Source organism: Salvelinus fontinalis, chromosome 29 (genome assembly GCF_029448725.1).
Source record: "Salvelinus fontinalis isolate EN_2023a chromosome 29, ASM2944872v1, whole genome shotgun sequence".
In the NCBI taxonomy this organism is placed as follows: Eukaryota; Metazoa; Chordata; class Actinopteri; order Salmoniformes; family Salmonidae; genus Salvelinus; species Salvelinus fontinalis.
This window is the reverse complement of record NC_074693.1, coordinates 24,736,961-24,754,488: the sequence shown is the minus strand read 5'-3', so window position 1 is coordinate 24,754,488 and position 17,528 is coordinate 24,736,961. Positions and strand designations below refer to the sequence as shown.

Here is a 17,528-nt window from a genome sequence, read left to right as displayed (position 1 = left end):
ATAAATTGCCAGCTACTTCCGGATGCGTGATAGCACGTGATCATTATAAATTTACATCCATCGTTTCGCAGTTTTCTTGATGCGCCAGCGCGTTGTGGAAATCGTAGAGGTAGGTGTCAAGCACCGTTCAAATGTATTTTGTGCACAATGTTTTGCAGATGGTAAACATCCAACTCAGGTTAATATCAGATAAAATCCCATACATTTACGCGTGCACCTATGTTTTAACATCCGACTAAAAGCTAGCCAGCCTCAAATGAACTAGTCGCCATTTTGAGTTTTGTTCAATGAATCCACAGTTTTGTCCGGTTGTTATTTATTGTTAAATGCACGTTTATTGTTAAGTTACTAATAATGCACTTGGACTGACATGGTCTCACGTGGTAATTCTGCTTTAAACTAACTCGTTTGTAAATCAGCTTACTTGCCAGGTAACTTGAACTAGTATAATTGATGTCCTGGCTGGAGGGAATTGGCAGAGATACGTTTGGTTTGGAAATGTTAACTAGCCATTCATTCCACTTTCGACGCCATTTTGTCCTGCATGTTAAAGCTTAACAAAGATACAATAACATTGTACATTAGAAAGTTAATCGTAATTAAGTAGTTAACGATAACTACACAACACATAAACTTGCTAGACACCACGTAGACCCGAATCAAATATTAAGCTAACGTTAGCTAGTTAACGGCATGTTTCGAAACCGAGGTCAGGAGGGAGGACTAATTGTTTTCCCCAACATGCTTTAGTCCAAGCACGCTCATTTGTTTCACAAACAGTCGATCTGGTGGCTTTAAACTAATTTCTCCTGTTAGGTTAAACCGACGCAAAAATGGCAGAGGCTGACCGACCAGGGAAGCTTTTCATCGGAGGCCTGGACACTGAAACTGACGAAAAGGCCCTTGAAAAGTATTTCAGCAAATATGGCAGAATAGTAGAAGGTACATATTTTTTATTTTGGTTATGAAGAATACACCTACATGGATTGCTGTTACATTGCAATAGTTATGTCCCAATAAAGACATTACTCTTGCTATAGTATGAGGACAGTTGGATTCTAGAGCACATAACTTATGCATATTGGAACTGCTTGGATCTCAAGTATGAGCATTTAAGTGAATAACATGTTTTTGATAAGCAATGAGCTGGGGAAAAATACACCCAATACCTCAATTCTGAGCATCAGTTCAGATTCATATTTTGTAACCTAGTCTTCTTGTGTCTGCATTAAATATCATTTTTTTCCCCCTTTCATCAGTTCTGTTGATGAAAGATCGGGAAACAAACAAATCAAGAGGTTTTGCTTTTGTGACCTTTGAGAGTCCTGCAGATGCAAAGGATGCTGCACGTGAAATGAATGGGAAGGTAAAGTTGTGCATTTTTTAATCTACTTAAATGACCCTAGCGTCTGTAGCTTGTGTACATTCCTAATGTTCGCTTCAATCTCTTTTTAAAAGTCGCTTGATGGTAAGCCAATCAAGGTTGAACAAGCTACGAAACCTACTTTTGGACGCGGCCCACCACCGATGCATCCACGCAGCCGTGGTCCCCCTAGAGGCCTTCGAGGATCTAGAGGAGCACCAAGCGGTATGAGGGGTCCCCCATCCAGAGGTAACTTTGCGGAAGTACTCACAGGAGTTGTTGCATTGGGCATTTATGAATAGTATTATTTAAAAACCACTTACATTGGGATACGTATGTAGGCTATGAAACTGGCGTTTGTCTTTTGAAATTACTTTTTCACATACATTGTTTCGTGAGTGCTGAGTTTGCCATTAATATTTGCATTTCTTGTCTACCGAAAGACTACTATGATAACGTAGGAATTGTAGAACCCTTTTTCAAAGGGATTTCATCCAGAGGCCCCCCACCACTGAAGAGAGGACCTCCGATTCGAAATGGAGGCCCCCCACCCAAGAGACATGCTTCCTCTCCTATGGGTAGAAGTAAGTGTGAATACCTCTCTTGAACTTATTCCTGTAAGGACTGACTAACCACGTAGTGCCACAGACTTCTGTTCTCCTGATAATTACTGCAGGGTCTTGTTTTCTTTAGCTCCCATGTCCAGGGACAGGGACCCCTATGGCCCACCCCCTCCACGCAGAGAGTCGATGTCCAGAAGGGATGATTACCCATCACCAAGGGATGACTATTACAGCACAAAGGACAGGTGGGTTTGCCCATTCAACAAATATCTTGCTACTCTGTTTGTGGTTGGTTACATGTTCTTAATGTTACTTTTAACATTTGTCACATTGCTTGTTTACACAAGTGGCATGTTTTCCCATTTTGACAGTTATTCTAGCCGGGACTATACGAGTTCCAGGGATACAAGGGACTACGCACCACCACCAAGGGATTATCCCCAATCCAGTTCTCGTGATGACTATGGGTCAATGTCCAGGGGCTACAGGTATGTTTGGCTTGTGACTCTAAAGATTGGTTGAGAGGTTCGTTGACATAAGTAACGTTACACCATTCCTTTCACTAGTGAGCGTGATGGTTATGGTGGAGGCCGGGAACCCAAAAGCTATATGGAGCGCCCTAGTGCAGCTGCCTATCGAGAGCCCTACGGTGGTTACGGTAAGATTGACCACTTAAGTGTAATGGACAAAAGTTGCTCTAGTCTCCCACAACCTGCTCGATGTCCCCCTGGGAGCTGGAGACCTTACATGCACCACAAGAGGCGAGGGAAACATCCAAAAAGCCTCTTAACCATTCAATGTTCATTCTACAGTGTCACAAAATACTCCCTCAAGGAGTCATGCTCAAATCTGTTTTTGTAGGGTGAAACGACCCTCACAAAACCATCAAGACCTCACTGAAAAACTGTGACCAATGTGAGATTCTAACAACTGGAATTCTAAAAGGAAAAAGCAGCTCCTCAACAAAACCATGGCATGCTCAATGGGCTTTCATTGCCTAATTTATGATCCCCAAAGCTTGGATAAATAATCGCTGAAAGCACCTAAATGTTAAGTTTTGATCAGATCCCTAGCATATTGGAGATTTAAACATATAGTTGCAATTGATAGTCTTTAAGAAATACTCACAGAAAACATTGGCTCATAATTCAGCAAAGTGTGTGAAGTGAAACTTGCCAATTACCTGACCCATTGACCCTGCAGGTAACTCACGCAGCGCCCCACCCTCAAGAGCCCCCCAACCATCCTACAATGGCAGTGGCGGAAGCAGTCGCTATGACGACTATGGCAGCAGTTCCCGGGATGGCTATGGCGGTCGTGAAAGTTACCCCAGCAGTCGAAGTGACCCATACCCCCCTAGCCGTGGTGAGCGAATGGGCAGGCAGGAGCGGGGGCCAGCGCCCCCAATCGAGAGAGGCTACCCTCCTCGTGACGCGTACAGTGGCTCAAGTCGTGGAGCACCCCGTGGTGGCCGCGGAGGCACCAGAGTCGATAGAGGAATTGCCCGGAGCAGATACTGAGATGGACTTGGACATGACATCAAAGCGACCGCTACGTAATGCGTGTTCATTCACTACTTATATAAGTGGGTGGAAAGTTGGAGAGGGCAAAAAAAACTAGGATGTGAAATTCCATGGACAAGCATAGATTTTGAGATGTTTATCTTCAGGCTGTCAATTTATTTTTGTTTTAAGTGTTAAAATTACTTTTATTTCCCCAGCCCATGTGATATCATTGCCAAGTGATGCGTGTTTAGTTTTTGTACATTTAGTGCTGTTAAGTCCTGCTATGCCCTTGGATATGGCTTTCGTATATTAATAAAGTTTTTAACCAAAGTTCTTTACGCAACACTAATGGATGTTCTGAAAGTGACAAACTAATACATAAATGTACACCGATTGCCCAGCGCACATCAACAAGTAGAGATCATTTGAGATGCAGAACTTTCAACTGTGACGCTTGTAGATGACACTTAGCAGTCCTGTACTTTGCATTGTCCAACCGGTTGTCGGAGGACAACGCATGTCAATCAGTGTAGTTTTCCCTCTGGAAATGGAGTCATCGCCATAAAGCCAAACAATGCTGGCTTGCAACGACCTTACCAAAGACCAACAACCAAACGCCAGAGTCTTTTCAACCCGACTGATAGTGTCAACAGCTGGTAAGCAAAGCAAAACTTTTTGTTTCTCGTCTGTTAACTGAATTTCTCATTACCGTGAATTGCAGTCAGCTCAAAAGGTATAGTGTGCAAGAGACTGGATGCCCCAGGGAATGAAACGAATCAATGTAGTTCAATTGAAGTAGTTTTTTTTTGTTGTCTTTTGTCTACTAAATTTTAAGTAATTTTAAGAAATTGTATTTTGCTTGATAAACAATGAATTAGCCACTAAACCTACGTTACGGGTCAACATCTTACTTGTCAACAATGCGCAGAATCACAAAAGGAGATCACCTTTGCTGGGCACTTGTTTTTCTCAACTCATCCCAAAAAAATGTTTGGCAAATTTTTTTTCTCTGAGGGGCAATGTTCATAATAAGGAATCTTTTTTGTGTACAGTGGATTTCATATTATTTTTCTGTGCCATAGTCAAAGATCAAGCTTGTCTCAAGCATGCCAATTCTCAAATGGAGACCACTCGGAAGAGCAGCCATGTCCTAACAACCAAGCTGGAAAAGTGAATGGGAGCGAGAATCAAATCGGACCATTGCGTTATTTGAAGGGGATACTGGAGGATTGGGTTATCAATTTTATGTAATCCAAAAGAAATGGCGGGATTTTAATTTATATTTTCTTGTTTCAGGATGAGCAATCTTCTGGAACTATTGCTGATTAAAGCCGTCCTGTTGGATCCAAGTGGATGTTGGACCACTGCACAGAGAACCGAACGTGTATGACCACCACCAATTCAGTAATCAATAGTTTAATCACTCTTAATAGCTACATGGAACATTTTCAGACTTAATAGACTGTATTTGCTTCCCTGTTCCAGGTACCTGTGCTGATCATGTGATGGAACCAAGAGTGGTGGGCATGTCCATGGACAGAACTCTGGCTGAGAAATTAGCCTTAATCTTGATGTCTATTTTTGCCAATAAAACATGTTTTACTTGGAATTGTTTGGTTTAGATTTGTTTGTCATTTGCAGACAGTCCTGGACAGCGATGGTTAGCCACTAAGTGGTTGATTTTATATGGTGCCCAAAAGCAAAGTAACTTGATTCGTGGAGTTTTGGGAGTCCATGAAGATGTTGGACTAGAATGTAATGCAGATTTCATTTTTTTTGCTGAGGCACTATTGTGGTCGCCACTTTCTACAGCATTCTGTTGAATATGGAATGTGTCCCTTCAGGTAACATGATTTCTCTGTTTCCTGGTGTTATTTCAGTGGATTGGAGGCAGAAAACATTCAACCACAGCTCAGAATTCACCTACAGTGTCTCAGGTGTGGAAGGGCGAAAACTTATTGCATAGGATGGAAACCACCTTCATCAATATGTATTGCTACAGTGCTTGTTATTAACCAGTAGGGGAACCCAGTACTAACGGCGTTTTTACAAGCAGAAGTGTGACACGGATGTGGGAAACATTTTGATACGGAGTTGTATAATTTGGCGCCTTCGTTGGGGGTGCATAACAAGGAGGGTTAATTGGAACCATGAACCCAGAGGAGCAGACAGTAACGTGGCTGATATCATTAGGGGTGCTTAATTCACCCAAGAAGAACATAGCTGACCCAGAAGAATTTCTGAAAACATCTCTGAAAGATGGTGTCGTCTTGTGCAAATTAATGGAGCGGCTCGTGCCCGGCACTCTTCCAAAGGTAAGCAGAACATTGTTACTGCACTGTTATCCGTGCAACATTCTAACGGTGATAACGGAGAAAAGTAATATTTACTAAGTCAACAACTTGAACCGTGAGAAGAAAAAAACACTGGCTATGCCAGTGGAGGGATTGTTTCAATAAATTACCAATCCCCGTTGGCGTAATGTAACTTCAATAGTCCAATTAAACCAGCGTGGAATACATTGATATGCAACGTTACGATGAGAAATGTATCAATAATGTAAAAGAGTGCTGAACTCCTATGGGTTTGCATGCATTGCTGACTTCCTGTCAAGTGAAAAGTGTTTCCGCATTCTGAAAATGACAAAACATGTTCCAAAACGCAAATAATTATGTAACCAAAAATGCTTATATATTCAGGTAATGCACATTATACTATGCAAAACCTGTGCATTTTAGCAGGTATATATATTTTTTACACTTCGGGTACCAGACAGGAATAATATTTTGTACAGATCAGCTGAATCACAGATGTAGAACAAGGAACATAGCCTACTTTAACAGGCTACATTAGGCGGAAGCCATTTTTCTAATTTAATTGTAGGCTATCCAATTCAAAACTGATGATTGTCACTGACTAGGGGGAAAAAATTGCACTGCATTTTCGATTATGCTGAGCCGAGGGGGCACCGGTCTATGGCCCGTGGCGTGAACAGGGAAAAACGGTGGAGGAGGAACGCCTATCTCAAATCGAACTGCAATCAAACCAAATCAATCTGCGCCGCTCGGTCATACTGTCAATGAGGCAGCGCGATGAATGGTCCAGAAACATAACATAACAGCAATCACTTTTAGATGCGAAAAGAATCCTACTCATTACACCACGTGCTTAATTAGGTCATTTTTGTTTAGTGCCGACTTCGCCGTGGGATTTGACCGGTGCACCTAGCTCAAGCCCGGGACGCAGCCCGGTTCCAAAACAAATGCAATCAATTTTCACATAGTGAAAGAACACACCTGCCCGGGCCAGATTGGTAATGTACTTTTATAATCTCCCGGCACAGACAGAAGAGGACTGGCCACCCCTCAGAGCCTGGTTCCTCTCTCAAATCAAATTTTATTGGTCACGTACACGTGTTTCGCAGATGTTATTGCGGGGTGTAGTGAAATGCTTGTGTTTCTAGACCCAACAGTGCTGTAATGTCTAACAAGTAATATGTACCAATTTCACCACATTCACACAAATCTAATGGAATGGAATTAAGAATATATACATATTTGGACAAGCAATGTCAGTGTTACATAGACTAAGACACTAGAATAGAATACAGTATATACATATGAGATGAGCAATGCAAAATATGTAAACATTATTAAAGTGACTCGTGTTCCATTATTGAAGTGGCCAGTGATTTCAAGTCTATGTATATAGTGCAGCAGCCTCTAATGTGCTAATGGTGGCTATTTAACAGTCTGATGGCCTTGAGATAGAAGCTGTTTTTCAGTGTTTTGGTCCCAGCTTTGATGCACCTGTACTGTCCTTGGGGTGACATCGGGTGCTGTATGTGTCCTGGAGGGCAGGTAGTTTGCCCCCGGCGATGCGTTGGGCAGACCGCACCACCCTCTGGAGAGCTTTGCGGTTGTGGGTGGTGCAGTTGTCGTACCAGGCGGTGATACAACCCGACAGGATGCTCTCAATTGTGCATCTGTAAAAGTTTGAGGGTTTTAGGTGCCAAGCCAAATTTCTTCAGCCTCCTGAGGTTGAAGAGGCACTGTTGCTGTGTGGGTGGACCATTTCAGTTTGTCAGTGGTGTGTACGCTGAGGAACTTGAAGCTTTCCACTTCTCCACTGTGGTCCTGTCGATATGGATAGGGGGGTGCTCCCTCTGCTGTTTTCTGAAGTCCACAATCAGCTCCTTTGTTTTGTTGACATTGGGTGAGAGGTTATTTTCCTGGCACCACACTCACAGGGCCCTCACCTCCTCCCTGTAGGCTGCCTCGTCATTGTTGGTAATCAGACCCGTTGTGTTGTCTGCAAACTTGATGATTGAGTTGGAGGCGTGCATGGCCACGCAGTCATGGGTGAACAGGGAGTACAGGAGTGGGCTGAGCACACACCCTTGTGTGGTCCCAGTGTTGAGGATCAGTGAAGTGGATGTGTTGTTTCCTACCTTCACCACCTGGGGGCGGCCTGTCAGGAAGTCCAGGACCCAGTTGCACAGGGCGGAGTTCAGACTCAGGGCTTCTATGTTTCTTCCTAGGTTCATGCCTTTCAAGGGAGTTTTTTCAAGCCACCGTGCTCCTACATCTGCATTGCTTGCTGATTGGGGTTTTAGGCTGGGTTTCTGTATAGCACTTTGTTGATGTAAAAAAAGGGCTTTATACATACATTTGATTTGATTGATGGTTTCCACTATTTACCACAGCCACAAAGTCAAAATTGTCTATATTGTTTAAAAAAACATAAATATGTTTTTTGGTATTTATTTAATGTCAGGATTAGGCACACGGTTATCTGTGTGGTTAAGGTTAGGTTTAAAATCACATTTTAAGAAAATCAATTGTAGAAATCGGCGGGGTTTATGACTGTGTCTGTGGCAACTAGGGACGGCTCAAATTGATCGAATCCCCTCGTTTGAGGAATAATCGAGGGGAATAGGCGAAGCGACAGGTATAGTGGGCGCAAAATCTGTCTTCTCCAGCAGGTTTTTTTTCTTCGCTCATCAAGTGAGGAGTTTTTTGTATGTAGGTCAATGAGTGTCGAAGTTGGTCAATAAAAAAAATGAATGGCTTATTTGCTACGTGCGGCTTATTTGATCGAATAGAAGTTTCGAAGAAAAGGTTGTTACAAGTGTATATCCCGGCAACTGAGAAAAAACACTTTATATTGGATTGTGCCTGTTGTTCACGCACGTATCTGCCCTCTCATTGGCTAGAATGGTCCACTTGAATTTGCACCTTCCCACTGCCTTCCATTTTTTAAGAAACGTATTTTCATAGTTAGAGCGACCACCTCAGTATCTGGTCAATATAATGGCTAATCTGTGGATATTTATGAAAAGCAGCGAGAGGTCATCGTCACTTCCTCCTCAAAGCCTTGCTTCCCTGTGCAACCACCCCCTTGAGCGAGTGGTGGGTATATTTGCTGCATTCAAGACAACTTGGAACTCGGAGGGGGGAATAGTTCAATCGTGACGTCAGAGATATTTAGGTCGAAAAGTCAGAACTCTAGGAAGATGCCTGAATTTCCGTCTTGGAATTCCGACTTTTGTAAATGTGTAACTGTTATTTTTCTATTGTTTATTTCCCGTTTGTTTATTATCTATTTCACTTGCGTTGATAATGTAAACATATGTTTCCCATGCCAATGAAGCCCCTGACATTGAAATTGAAGTTGACCGTTCTAAACAATTTTATCCCCATCAGAGCTCGTTTTTTTCGAGTTCTCAGTTGTATAACGCACGGAAGTTCGATTTAAAGATTTCCGAGTTCCCAGTTGTCTTGAAACCGACACGATATTCCTGAAAGAGAGACGTAGGAAGAGTCCACCTTTACTTTGTTAAACTGTAAAATATCAACATTCGAAAGGATACAGTGGATTGTGATTTTGTTTATTTTCCCCACCTTGAGTTGTCATTTGCGTCAACGCCTATAATAGTAAACCAAAAAAATAAACCGTTTATCTCCAAAATAGGCTATGTTTTTATATTTATTTTATGTCTGTTTTAGTACTGTCAGGAACCGAGGAACGAAGCCGACTGCATCGCCAATATCAAGGAGTTTTTGAGAGGATGCACATCCTTGACAGTAGAGGTAAGTCATTTCAAACAGCTTGGTTGGTGGTTGTTTCATCTCTTCTATATTGACATGTTTTGTGATAGTGTGTTTGTTGTTGTTGGACATTTTGATTTGAGTTCCTTGCTGAATTCTTGTTTCTAGCTTTAGTCAACATTTTCATACAAACAATAATACATTGCCGTAAGGGTTTGCTTGTTTGAGGACTGGTCTCCACGATTTACATATCTGTCAGCTGAGCAATTCGAAGCGGTGATTATTGCCACAATTATGCAGTATTTTCTAGAGTCAACTCAGGTTTCAGTCAACAAAAGCTTAACTTTCCTACAATTGTTTAGCTGTTACTTCAGCATAGATTTGTTTTCCTCTGCAGGCAGTATTTTTGTGACATGTCTCTTGATTGCCATGTGGAGTGGGTTGCCCTCTTAAGCAAGCATGCTGTCAGTCACTCCCTAAGAACACACAGATGGGTTTGTTGATGGGTCTCAACTAAGACTGCTCGTCTTAAATAATGCCGCGTCCAAGTGCTAGTCGGAACTAGTATACTCGAAAATGTACGACTAGTTGAACGTGGCACATGTTAACTACAAACCGTTAGCAAGACGGACATTTCTGAGTTTCCTAGTTCTGACTAGCACTTAAACACGGCATAAGGCTCCACTGTCTATTACTGCTTGAGCAGTGTGCATTGAGCAGTATGCATCATATTGCTTGGTTAAACAGCAATAGAAAATCTAGCAGCACTCCCTACTTTTTCTACAAGTGAAAATGATCCCCCTCTTCAGCCATGTGACATTGATATTTACAGTGCATTCGGAAAGTATTCAGACCCCTTGACTTATCCACATTTTGTTACGTTATAGCCTCTAAAATTGATTTTATTTAAAAATCAATCTACACACAATACCCCATAATGACAAAGCAAATACAGGTTTTAAATTTTCTTAATCTAATTTATAAAAACATTTAAAAACAGAAATACCTTATTTACAGTTGAAGTCAGAAGGTTACATACACCTTAGCCAAATAAATTTAAACTCAGTTTCACAATTCCTGACTTTTAATCCTAGTAAAAATGCCCTGTCTTAGGTCAGTTAGGATCACCATTTATTTTAAGAATGTGAAATGTCAGAATAATAGTTCATCACATTGCCAGTGGGTCAGAAGCTTACATATGCTCAATTAGTATTTGGTAGCATTGCCTTTAAATTGTTTAACTTGGGTCAAATGTTTCAGGTAGCCTTCCACAAGCTTCGCACAATGTTGGGTGAATTTTGGACTATTCTTCCTGACAGACCTGGTGTAACTGAGTCAGGTTTGTAGGCCTCCTTGCTCGCACATGCTTTTTCAGTTCTGCCCACAAATTCTCTATAGGATTGAGGTCAGGGCTTTGATTACCACTCCAAAATCTTGACTTTGTTTTCCTTAAGCCATTTTGCCACAACTTTGGAAGTATGCTTTGGGTCATTGTCCATTTGGAAGACCCATTTGCGACCAAGCTTTAACTTCCTGACTGATGTCTTGAGATGTTGCTTCAATATATCCACATAATTTTCCTCCCTCATGATGCCATCTATTTTGTGAAGTGCACCAGTCCCTCCTGCAGCAAAGCACCCCCACAACATGACGCTGACACCCCCGTGCTTCACGGTTGGGATGGTGTTCTTATTCGGCTTGCAAGCCTCCCCCTTTTTCCTCCAAACATAACGATGGTCATTATGACCAAACAATTCTATTTTTGTTTCATCAGACCAGAGGACATTTTTCCAAAAAGCACGATCTTTGTCCTCATGTGCAGTTGCAAACCATAGTCTGGCTTTTTTTATGGCGGTTTTGGAGCAGTGGCTTCGTCATTGCTGAGCGGCCTTTCAGGTTATGTCGATATAGGACTCGTTTTACTGTGGATATAGATACTTTTGTACCTGTTTCCTCCAGCATCTTTGCTGCTGTTCTGGGATTAATTTGCACTTTTCGCACCAAATACATTCATCTCTAGGAGACAGAACGTGTCTCTTTCCTGAGCGGTATGATGGCTGCGTGGTCCCATGGTGTTTATACTTGCGTATTATTGTTTGTACAGATGAATGTGGTACCTTCTGGTGTTTGGAAATTGCTCCCAAGGATGAACCAGATTTGTGGAGGTCTACCATTTTTTTTCTGAGGTCTTGGCTGATTTCTTTTGATTTCCCCATGATGTCAAGCAAAGAGGCACAGCGTTTGAAGGTAGGCCTTGAAATACATCCACAGGTACACCTCCAATTGACTCAAATGATGTCAATTAGCCTATCAGGAGCTTCTAAAGCCATGACATCATTTTCTGGAATTTTCCAAGCTGTTTAAAGGCACAGTCAACTTAGTGTATGTAAACTTCTGACCCACTGGAATTGTGATACCGTGAATTATATGTGAAATAATCTGTTTGTAAACAAGTTTTGGAAAAATTACTTGTGTCATGCACAAAGTAGATGTTCTAACCGACTTGCCAAAACTATAGTTTGTAAACAAGAAATGTGTGGAGTGGTTGAAAAACGAATTATAATGACTCCAACCTAAGTGTATGTAAACTTCCGACTTCAACTGTATTTCCAGCACTATGCGTGAAGATGCACATAATAAGAGGGTGTTGGAAGTCCTTTCCCTCCCTATGCATTACAGTGACTGCCGCACTGGACCCTCAGTCATGCCTTTTCCTCCCCAACCCTTATAAACAGTCGTTTCTGGTCTTGAATCACATTAGTTGGTTAGAAAAAAAAGAAAGTAATTTAATCAGCCAGGCTCGCTACTGCAAGTCAAGTGGTTCGGGGGGAGAAACGCAGGCTGGTCTGTTGTGGTTTGGGAGGTCCCTTCTGCTTTCTTGCAGCGATCGCACTTCTCCATAATTGGAGGCTTTGGGGCAGTTCAGGAGCTCACGACCGTAAGGATTTGGAAAGCCCCTGTACAATGTGTCTTCTTGACTTTTTCCGGACCGTTGCAGTTCATACTCTGGCCAGTCACCCTCTCACTCCATTTTTCTTAACCACAGCCATGGGGCTGTCATGTGACTGGACAAAGACCACATTCACACAACTTTCACTTCTGTTCCGAGATGCAGAAAAGGGAAGCAGCTTGAGTGACGGCTTGAGTTACGGCTAACTTGACGAGTTATGGTCGACTACAGTATAGTTGAATTATAGATCCTGAGCCTACAGTATTATTATTTTTATAGACATATACAGTTGTAATGCCTGTGAGTCACATACTACCTTGGCCCTGCTCAATGCTTTTTGACAGCAACAAACAAGTTTGATTCCTGTGTCATATGTTAGCTTCAGATTGTTAAACTTTTGTCACTGTTTTAATGTTTGTATCCGTGCTTCGTTTCTCTAGATGCTTGTTCATTTTTGACAACAACAGATTGCTACATGTCAATATCACACGCTACCTCAGTCTGTCGTCTTGACATGGTTACCAGATAGGCCACACTTCAGCTTTGAAAAGACTATGCATGAGTCAGTCAGTCGCGTTGGCGCTGAAGGGCTAGATAGTGAACAGATGCCTCGTGGAGTGCTACCCTCTATATTTAAGATGTTTCATTTCAAGTGTGAAACCATAGCCGCTAGAGGAAAGTGGATAACCGGCTGTCTGTGAGGCCCGGGAGACAGACAGACAGAGCGAGCGAGTGCTCAGCGCGCATCGAAGGACAAATTCGTTTTTTATTTAACCTTTCTTTAACTAGGCAAGTCAGTTAAGAAGAAATTCTTATTTACAATGACTGCCTACCCCGGCCAAACCCTAACCCGGACGACGCTGTGCCAATTGTGCGCCGCCCTATGGGACTCCCAATCACAGCTGGTTGTGATACAGCCTGGAATCGAACCAGGGTCTGTAGTGACGCCTTTTGCACTGAGATGCAGTGCCTTAGACAGATGCGCCACTCAGGAACCCCCCAAATGAGGAGCGAACCGTCTGTTTCGTTACCAAAACCACTAGGCCACGAAAAATATGGGTCACATTCAACATGTCTGTTTTTCTCTCCGTCTTCTTGTGTGTAAGTCACATCCCATTATGTGTTGATGCTGGGCTGCGGTCAGGATTCTCTCTGTCTGATAATCAGCCAAGCAGTATCTTCTACATCTTTGTTGCTAATGATTTTATACCTACTTCTTGTCCCCTGCTGATTTTAGTCAGTCATATAAGCAGCCAGGTATTTTGTTTTTGAATTGAAAGTGTCTTCTTTGTGTCGGTCTCCTCTCCTGCCAGGGATTTGAACCAGAGTGCCTGTACTCTGGCGAGAACTTTAACAAAGTGCTGACCACTCTGCTGGGAGTCAACTTCGCCACCCAAGGTAAGTCGAAAGACTGTTGTGCCTTATTCAGGAGGATGCAGAGCTACAAAACAGTCGGATAGAAATGCACTGGGTTAAACAGACATTCCTACTCCACACATTATTTCTATTTTTAAGGTGGTAAACATTGTACCCCACTGAATAAGACCATACATAATGAGCTTAAAGTTTAGGCCCAAATAAAATGTACTCACCTGCCTTCATTATCATGCAATATTGTAATCATTGATGTGTATGCTACGTTTGCATGACTGTCTGCCCTCACACGCTGTAAGCTCTAGTAGAAAACTGAATCATTTTACAGCTACGCATTAGTGTGTGAAGTGTGTAGTGCTGAGACTCACAACGACCACACTCAACGTTGTGGTTTAAAATACACTCTGTCTTGTGTGTGTAAAATGAATATGCATGTGTCATTTTTCGCTGGATTGGTCCCAGTAGGCCTGGTGAATCTTAAAAGGTGCCCTGTTCACAGACAGCTGGCATGGCTGTGTGTCTGTTTCTAAGGGCCTCCTGCAGAGTACCATATTTACTCTGATGACTACCATGGCTCTCATGTCCTACTGAACATGCCTTGCTCTTTTCTGTAACATTGCATTAGAAGACACCTGGCTCAGCTTGAATAAGACGGTTGTAGTAAGGGAATTTACATGGCAGACAGCTCATTGTCAATATGATGAAATGGTATTTCATGTCAAAGCAACAGTGTAGCTCAGCTGTAAGACATTCACGTGATATACAGCAAGCTGACACAGTCACTCCAATCGATACACTGTTTGACTTTCTGCTAGCGCAAAGCTTTTGCTGCTAATTCTAAAAGCCATCACTTGACTGTATCCAATAGTGTCGTTATGTGTTTGAAGTTGTCTTAGCGCCAATCCTCATCAGAGAGCATCGATGCTAAAGGCCGGAGCATGACGATTGGACCAGAATCTCTCGCTCTCTCAGCTTGAAATGGAATTGTCTTCAAAATATCTGTCTAGTGCTATTGATTTGGGCTGGATTAGTCATACGCTCTTTAATGGGTTCGAGAAGAGGCATCTCTCTCTGTGTTTCTGCTTATCATGATCCTCTGACAGGCCTCTACTGTGTCTCTCTCCCTGTGTTTCTGCTTATCATGATCCTCTGACAGGCCTCAGTACTGTGTCTCTCTCCCTGTGTTTCTGCTTATCATGATCCTCTGACAGGCCTCAGTATTGTGTCTCTCTCCCTGTGTTTCTGCTTATCATGATCCTCTGACAGGCCTCAGTACTGTGTCTCTCTCCCTGTGTTTCTGCTTATCATGATCCTCTGACAGGCCTCAGTATTGTGTCTCTCTCCCTGTGTTTCTGCTTATCATGATCCTCTGACAGGCCTCAGTACTGTGTCTCTCTCCCTGTGTTTCTGCTTATCATGATCTTCTGACAGGCCTCAGTACTGTGTCTCTCTCCCTGTGTTTCTGCTTATCATGATCCTCTGACAGGCCTCAGTACTGTCTCTCTCTCCCTGTGTTTCTGTGTGGTTGTGTGCACGTTCTGACAGTGCAGCTGCGAGAAGTATTGGTGGCCAGGCCACGAGGAGGGAGCTGCCGACTACAGTACAGGGCTTGTCTGGGCATCTCACTGCATGTGTAAAGGGATGTGGAATACTCACCCCCTCACAGCTAAGAGAAACACAAGCATTCCTTCTATACTGGCCTGCCGTCTGCACTCTTTTTTTCTGCAGTTGTAAAGGGATGGGGAATGAGGGTGATGTCCAGGTTGGCACTGACTCTTGGCGGTGCCCTAGAAATAGTTGGCTGAACCAGTATGGATATATGTATGGAGTGCCCTCCAATTGTTAAAGGAGAACTCTGAACCACCAAAGCACACCAGTCATTTTATATCTGGACAGGGCTTACCTATAGCCTACATGACCAGATCTACCTTGGAAAATGTCTTTTTTTTAAATCTCTATTCTCGGGTCTAAAAGGTTGAATAAAAACATGATGCTGGTGCTTTTTCCTCCTGTCATTTCCAGACTGTCGCAATACCTCTGCCAATCTCTCTTTATCAATTCTTATTGTAATGGTCTGTGTGACTAATAGGATATATAGCTAATCCTGCCTTCCAGATGGTTGGTTCTCTATCAAAACATGTATAAATAGCTTGGTGATGATCTGCTCCAATATTGAAAGGAGATCAAATGAAGGTTCTACTCCAGGACACTTTCCCTCGTTGGATAGTGGATGTGGACTCGGTACCAGCCGACAAGGATGCAAATGTTTCATTTTAAAGTCATGTGTTGGTTCATTTAGAAAGTATTCGCTGTCACCTCCCGACATCGATCCAAGTATTGATCTAATAGTATGTTGGAATGGATGGCTGTGGGTCCACATACACTGAACAAAAATATAAATGCAACATGCAACAATTTCAGATTTTACTTTGTTACAGTTCAAATAAGGACATCAGTCAATTTGAAATAAATTCATTAGGGCCTAATCTATGGACTTCACATGACTGGGCATAGGCCCACCCACTGGGGAGCCAGGCCCAGCCAATCAGAATGAGTTTTTCCCCACTAAAGGGCTTCATTATAGACAGAAATACTCCTCAGTGTTTGACAGAAATAAGCTTTTGGTGCGTATGGAACATTTATGGGAATTTTTTATTTATTACAACTCATGGAACATGGGAGAAACACCTTACATGTTGCGTTTTTTATATTTTTGTTTAGTGTAGTTGTTGACTTAGGTTTTGCAGCTGGCATTGGAAGAGGTTGTGGCAGAGACATGCCCAGCTCTGTTGGTACTGCTGGGGCTAGAAGCTAGTGCATCACTGTGCCTGCAAGGGAGTCCTCTCACAAGACGACTCCTGTCAGAGAACACTAAGAAGAGTTTATTAGTCAGCTCTTTGAAGATGATTTTGTCTACCTGCCAGTGTTATTGTCCAACTCAAACTACCATCCACGCCATCTGTTTACTTGAGCACATTTGAGGTATAATGAGCCATTACGTCATTGATGTTGGTCAATGATAAAATACATCAAGGTTTCTCAGCTTGTCTGTGTTAGATGGCTGGTCTGGGATCAGTGTCTAGTTAAGGTGATGTGAGGTGATTCTGTCAGCTAGGCACTGCAGACATCTGTGTGCCTACTGTCCCTTGGGGACTCCGCAGAGCGAACAGCTTGCATTGAAACACATTGTCATCAACAAGCTGCTAGCACTGCACAGACCAATGCTTCAACATTGGTCTGAAATCCATTTAACCTGACGATTGAAGTGTGTGTGCGAAAGACAAGTATTTCTGTCATCTCATCTGTCATGAGTAGTGTAATTGTAGAAATGAAACAGTGATTTTGTACTTGATTAAAATAATTGTAAGTTGTCGTATTCATGATATTCAAGGACAGACTCACAAACATTTATATAACCTCCGAGTCCTTTGCAGTCACATTGCTACATGGTGGATCATAATGAACTATTTACGGTGTGTGTGTGTATTTTCTCCTCCACAGACTGTGGCACTGAAAGGTCATGTCCCCAGTCCGGCACACCTGCTCCTAGCCAGTCAACCACCTCACACACCTCTTCCAGGTCCAAGTCCCTGCGCAGACAATCCAAACCAGCGGTAAGGTTGCACGCACGCACACACTCAGTCACATTAGTCGTTTGTGTGTCATTCTGTGTTTGTAAAAGGATGACCCTGACAGTGAAACGGACCTAATTCAAACCTTTTT

At 42.6% G+C, this 17,528-nt stretch overlaps 2 protein-coding genes across 6 annotated transcripts in view; both read left to right on the top strand.

Annotated features, from left to right (window-relative positions):
* Nucleotides 1-5,040, top strand: LOC129827682 (RNA-binding motif protein, X chromosome-like). Of its 3 annotated transcripts, none has more exons than XM_055888742.1 (10): nt 1-109; nt 817-942; nt 1,260-1,366; nt 1,459-1,612; nt 1,834-1,947; nt 2,057-2,171; nt 2,298-2,414; nt 2,493-2,584; nt 3,130-4,815; nt 4,917-5,040. In XM_055888742.1, exons 2-9 carry the CDS (start codon nt 834-836, stop codon nt 3,444-3,446), a joined length of 1,125 nt encoding a protein of 374 aa, XP_055744717.1. In that variant the 5' UTR covers nt 1-109; nt 817-833; the 3' UTR covers nt 3,447-4,815; nt 4,917-5,040. The 3 variants fall into 3 exon arrangements, with proteins under 3 accessions (XP_055744717.1, XP_055744718.1, XP_055744716.1); XM_055888743.1 differs by having other exon boundaries at nt 1,807-1,947; nt 4,728-4,815; XM_055888741.1 differs by having other exon boundaries at nt 1,807-1,947.
* A 384-nt stretch (nt 5,041-5,424) lies between these two features.
* Nucleotides 5,425-17,528, top strand: part of LOC129827679 (rho guanine nucleotide exchange factor 6-like) — a 30,863-nt gene continuing 18,759 nt past the window's right edge. For 2 of the 3 annotated variants that reach the window (XM_055888735.1, XM_055888734.1), the window contains exons 1-4: nt 5,425-5,746; nt 9,440-9,523; nt 13,745-13,829; nt 17,307-17,419. In XM_055888735.1, the coding sequence (XP_055744710.1) occupies nt 5,582-5,746; nt 9,440-9,523; nt 13,745-13,829; nt 17,307-17,419 (447 nt within the window). In that variant the 5' untranslated portion in view covers nt 5,425-5,581. Of the gene's footprint in view, nt 5,747-7,521; nt 8,843-9,439; nt 9,524-13,744; nt 13,830-17,306; nt 17,420-17,528 lie in introns of those variants that run through there. The other variant, XM_055888737.1, reaches the window with a different exon arrangement.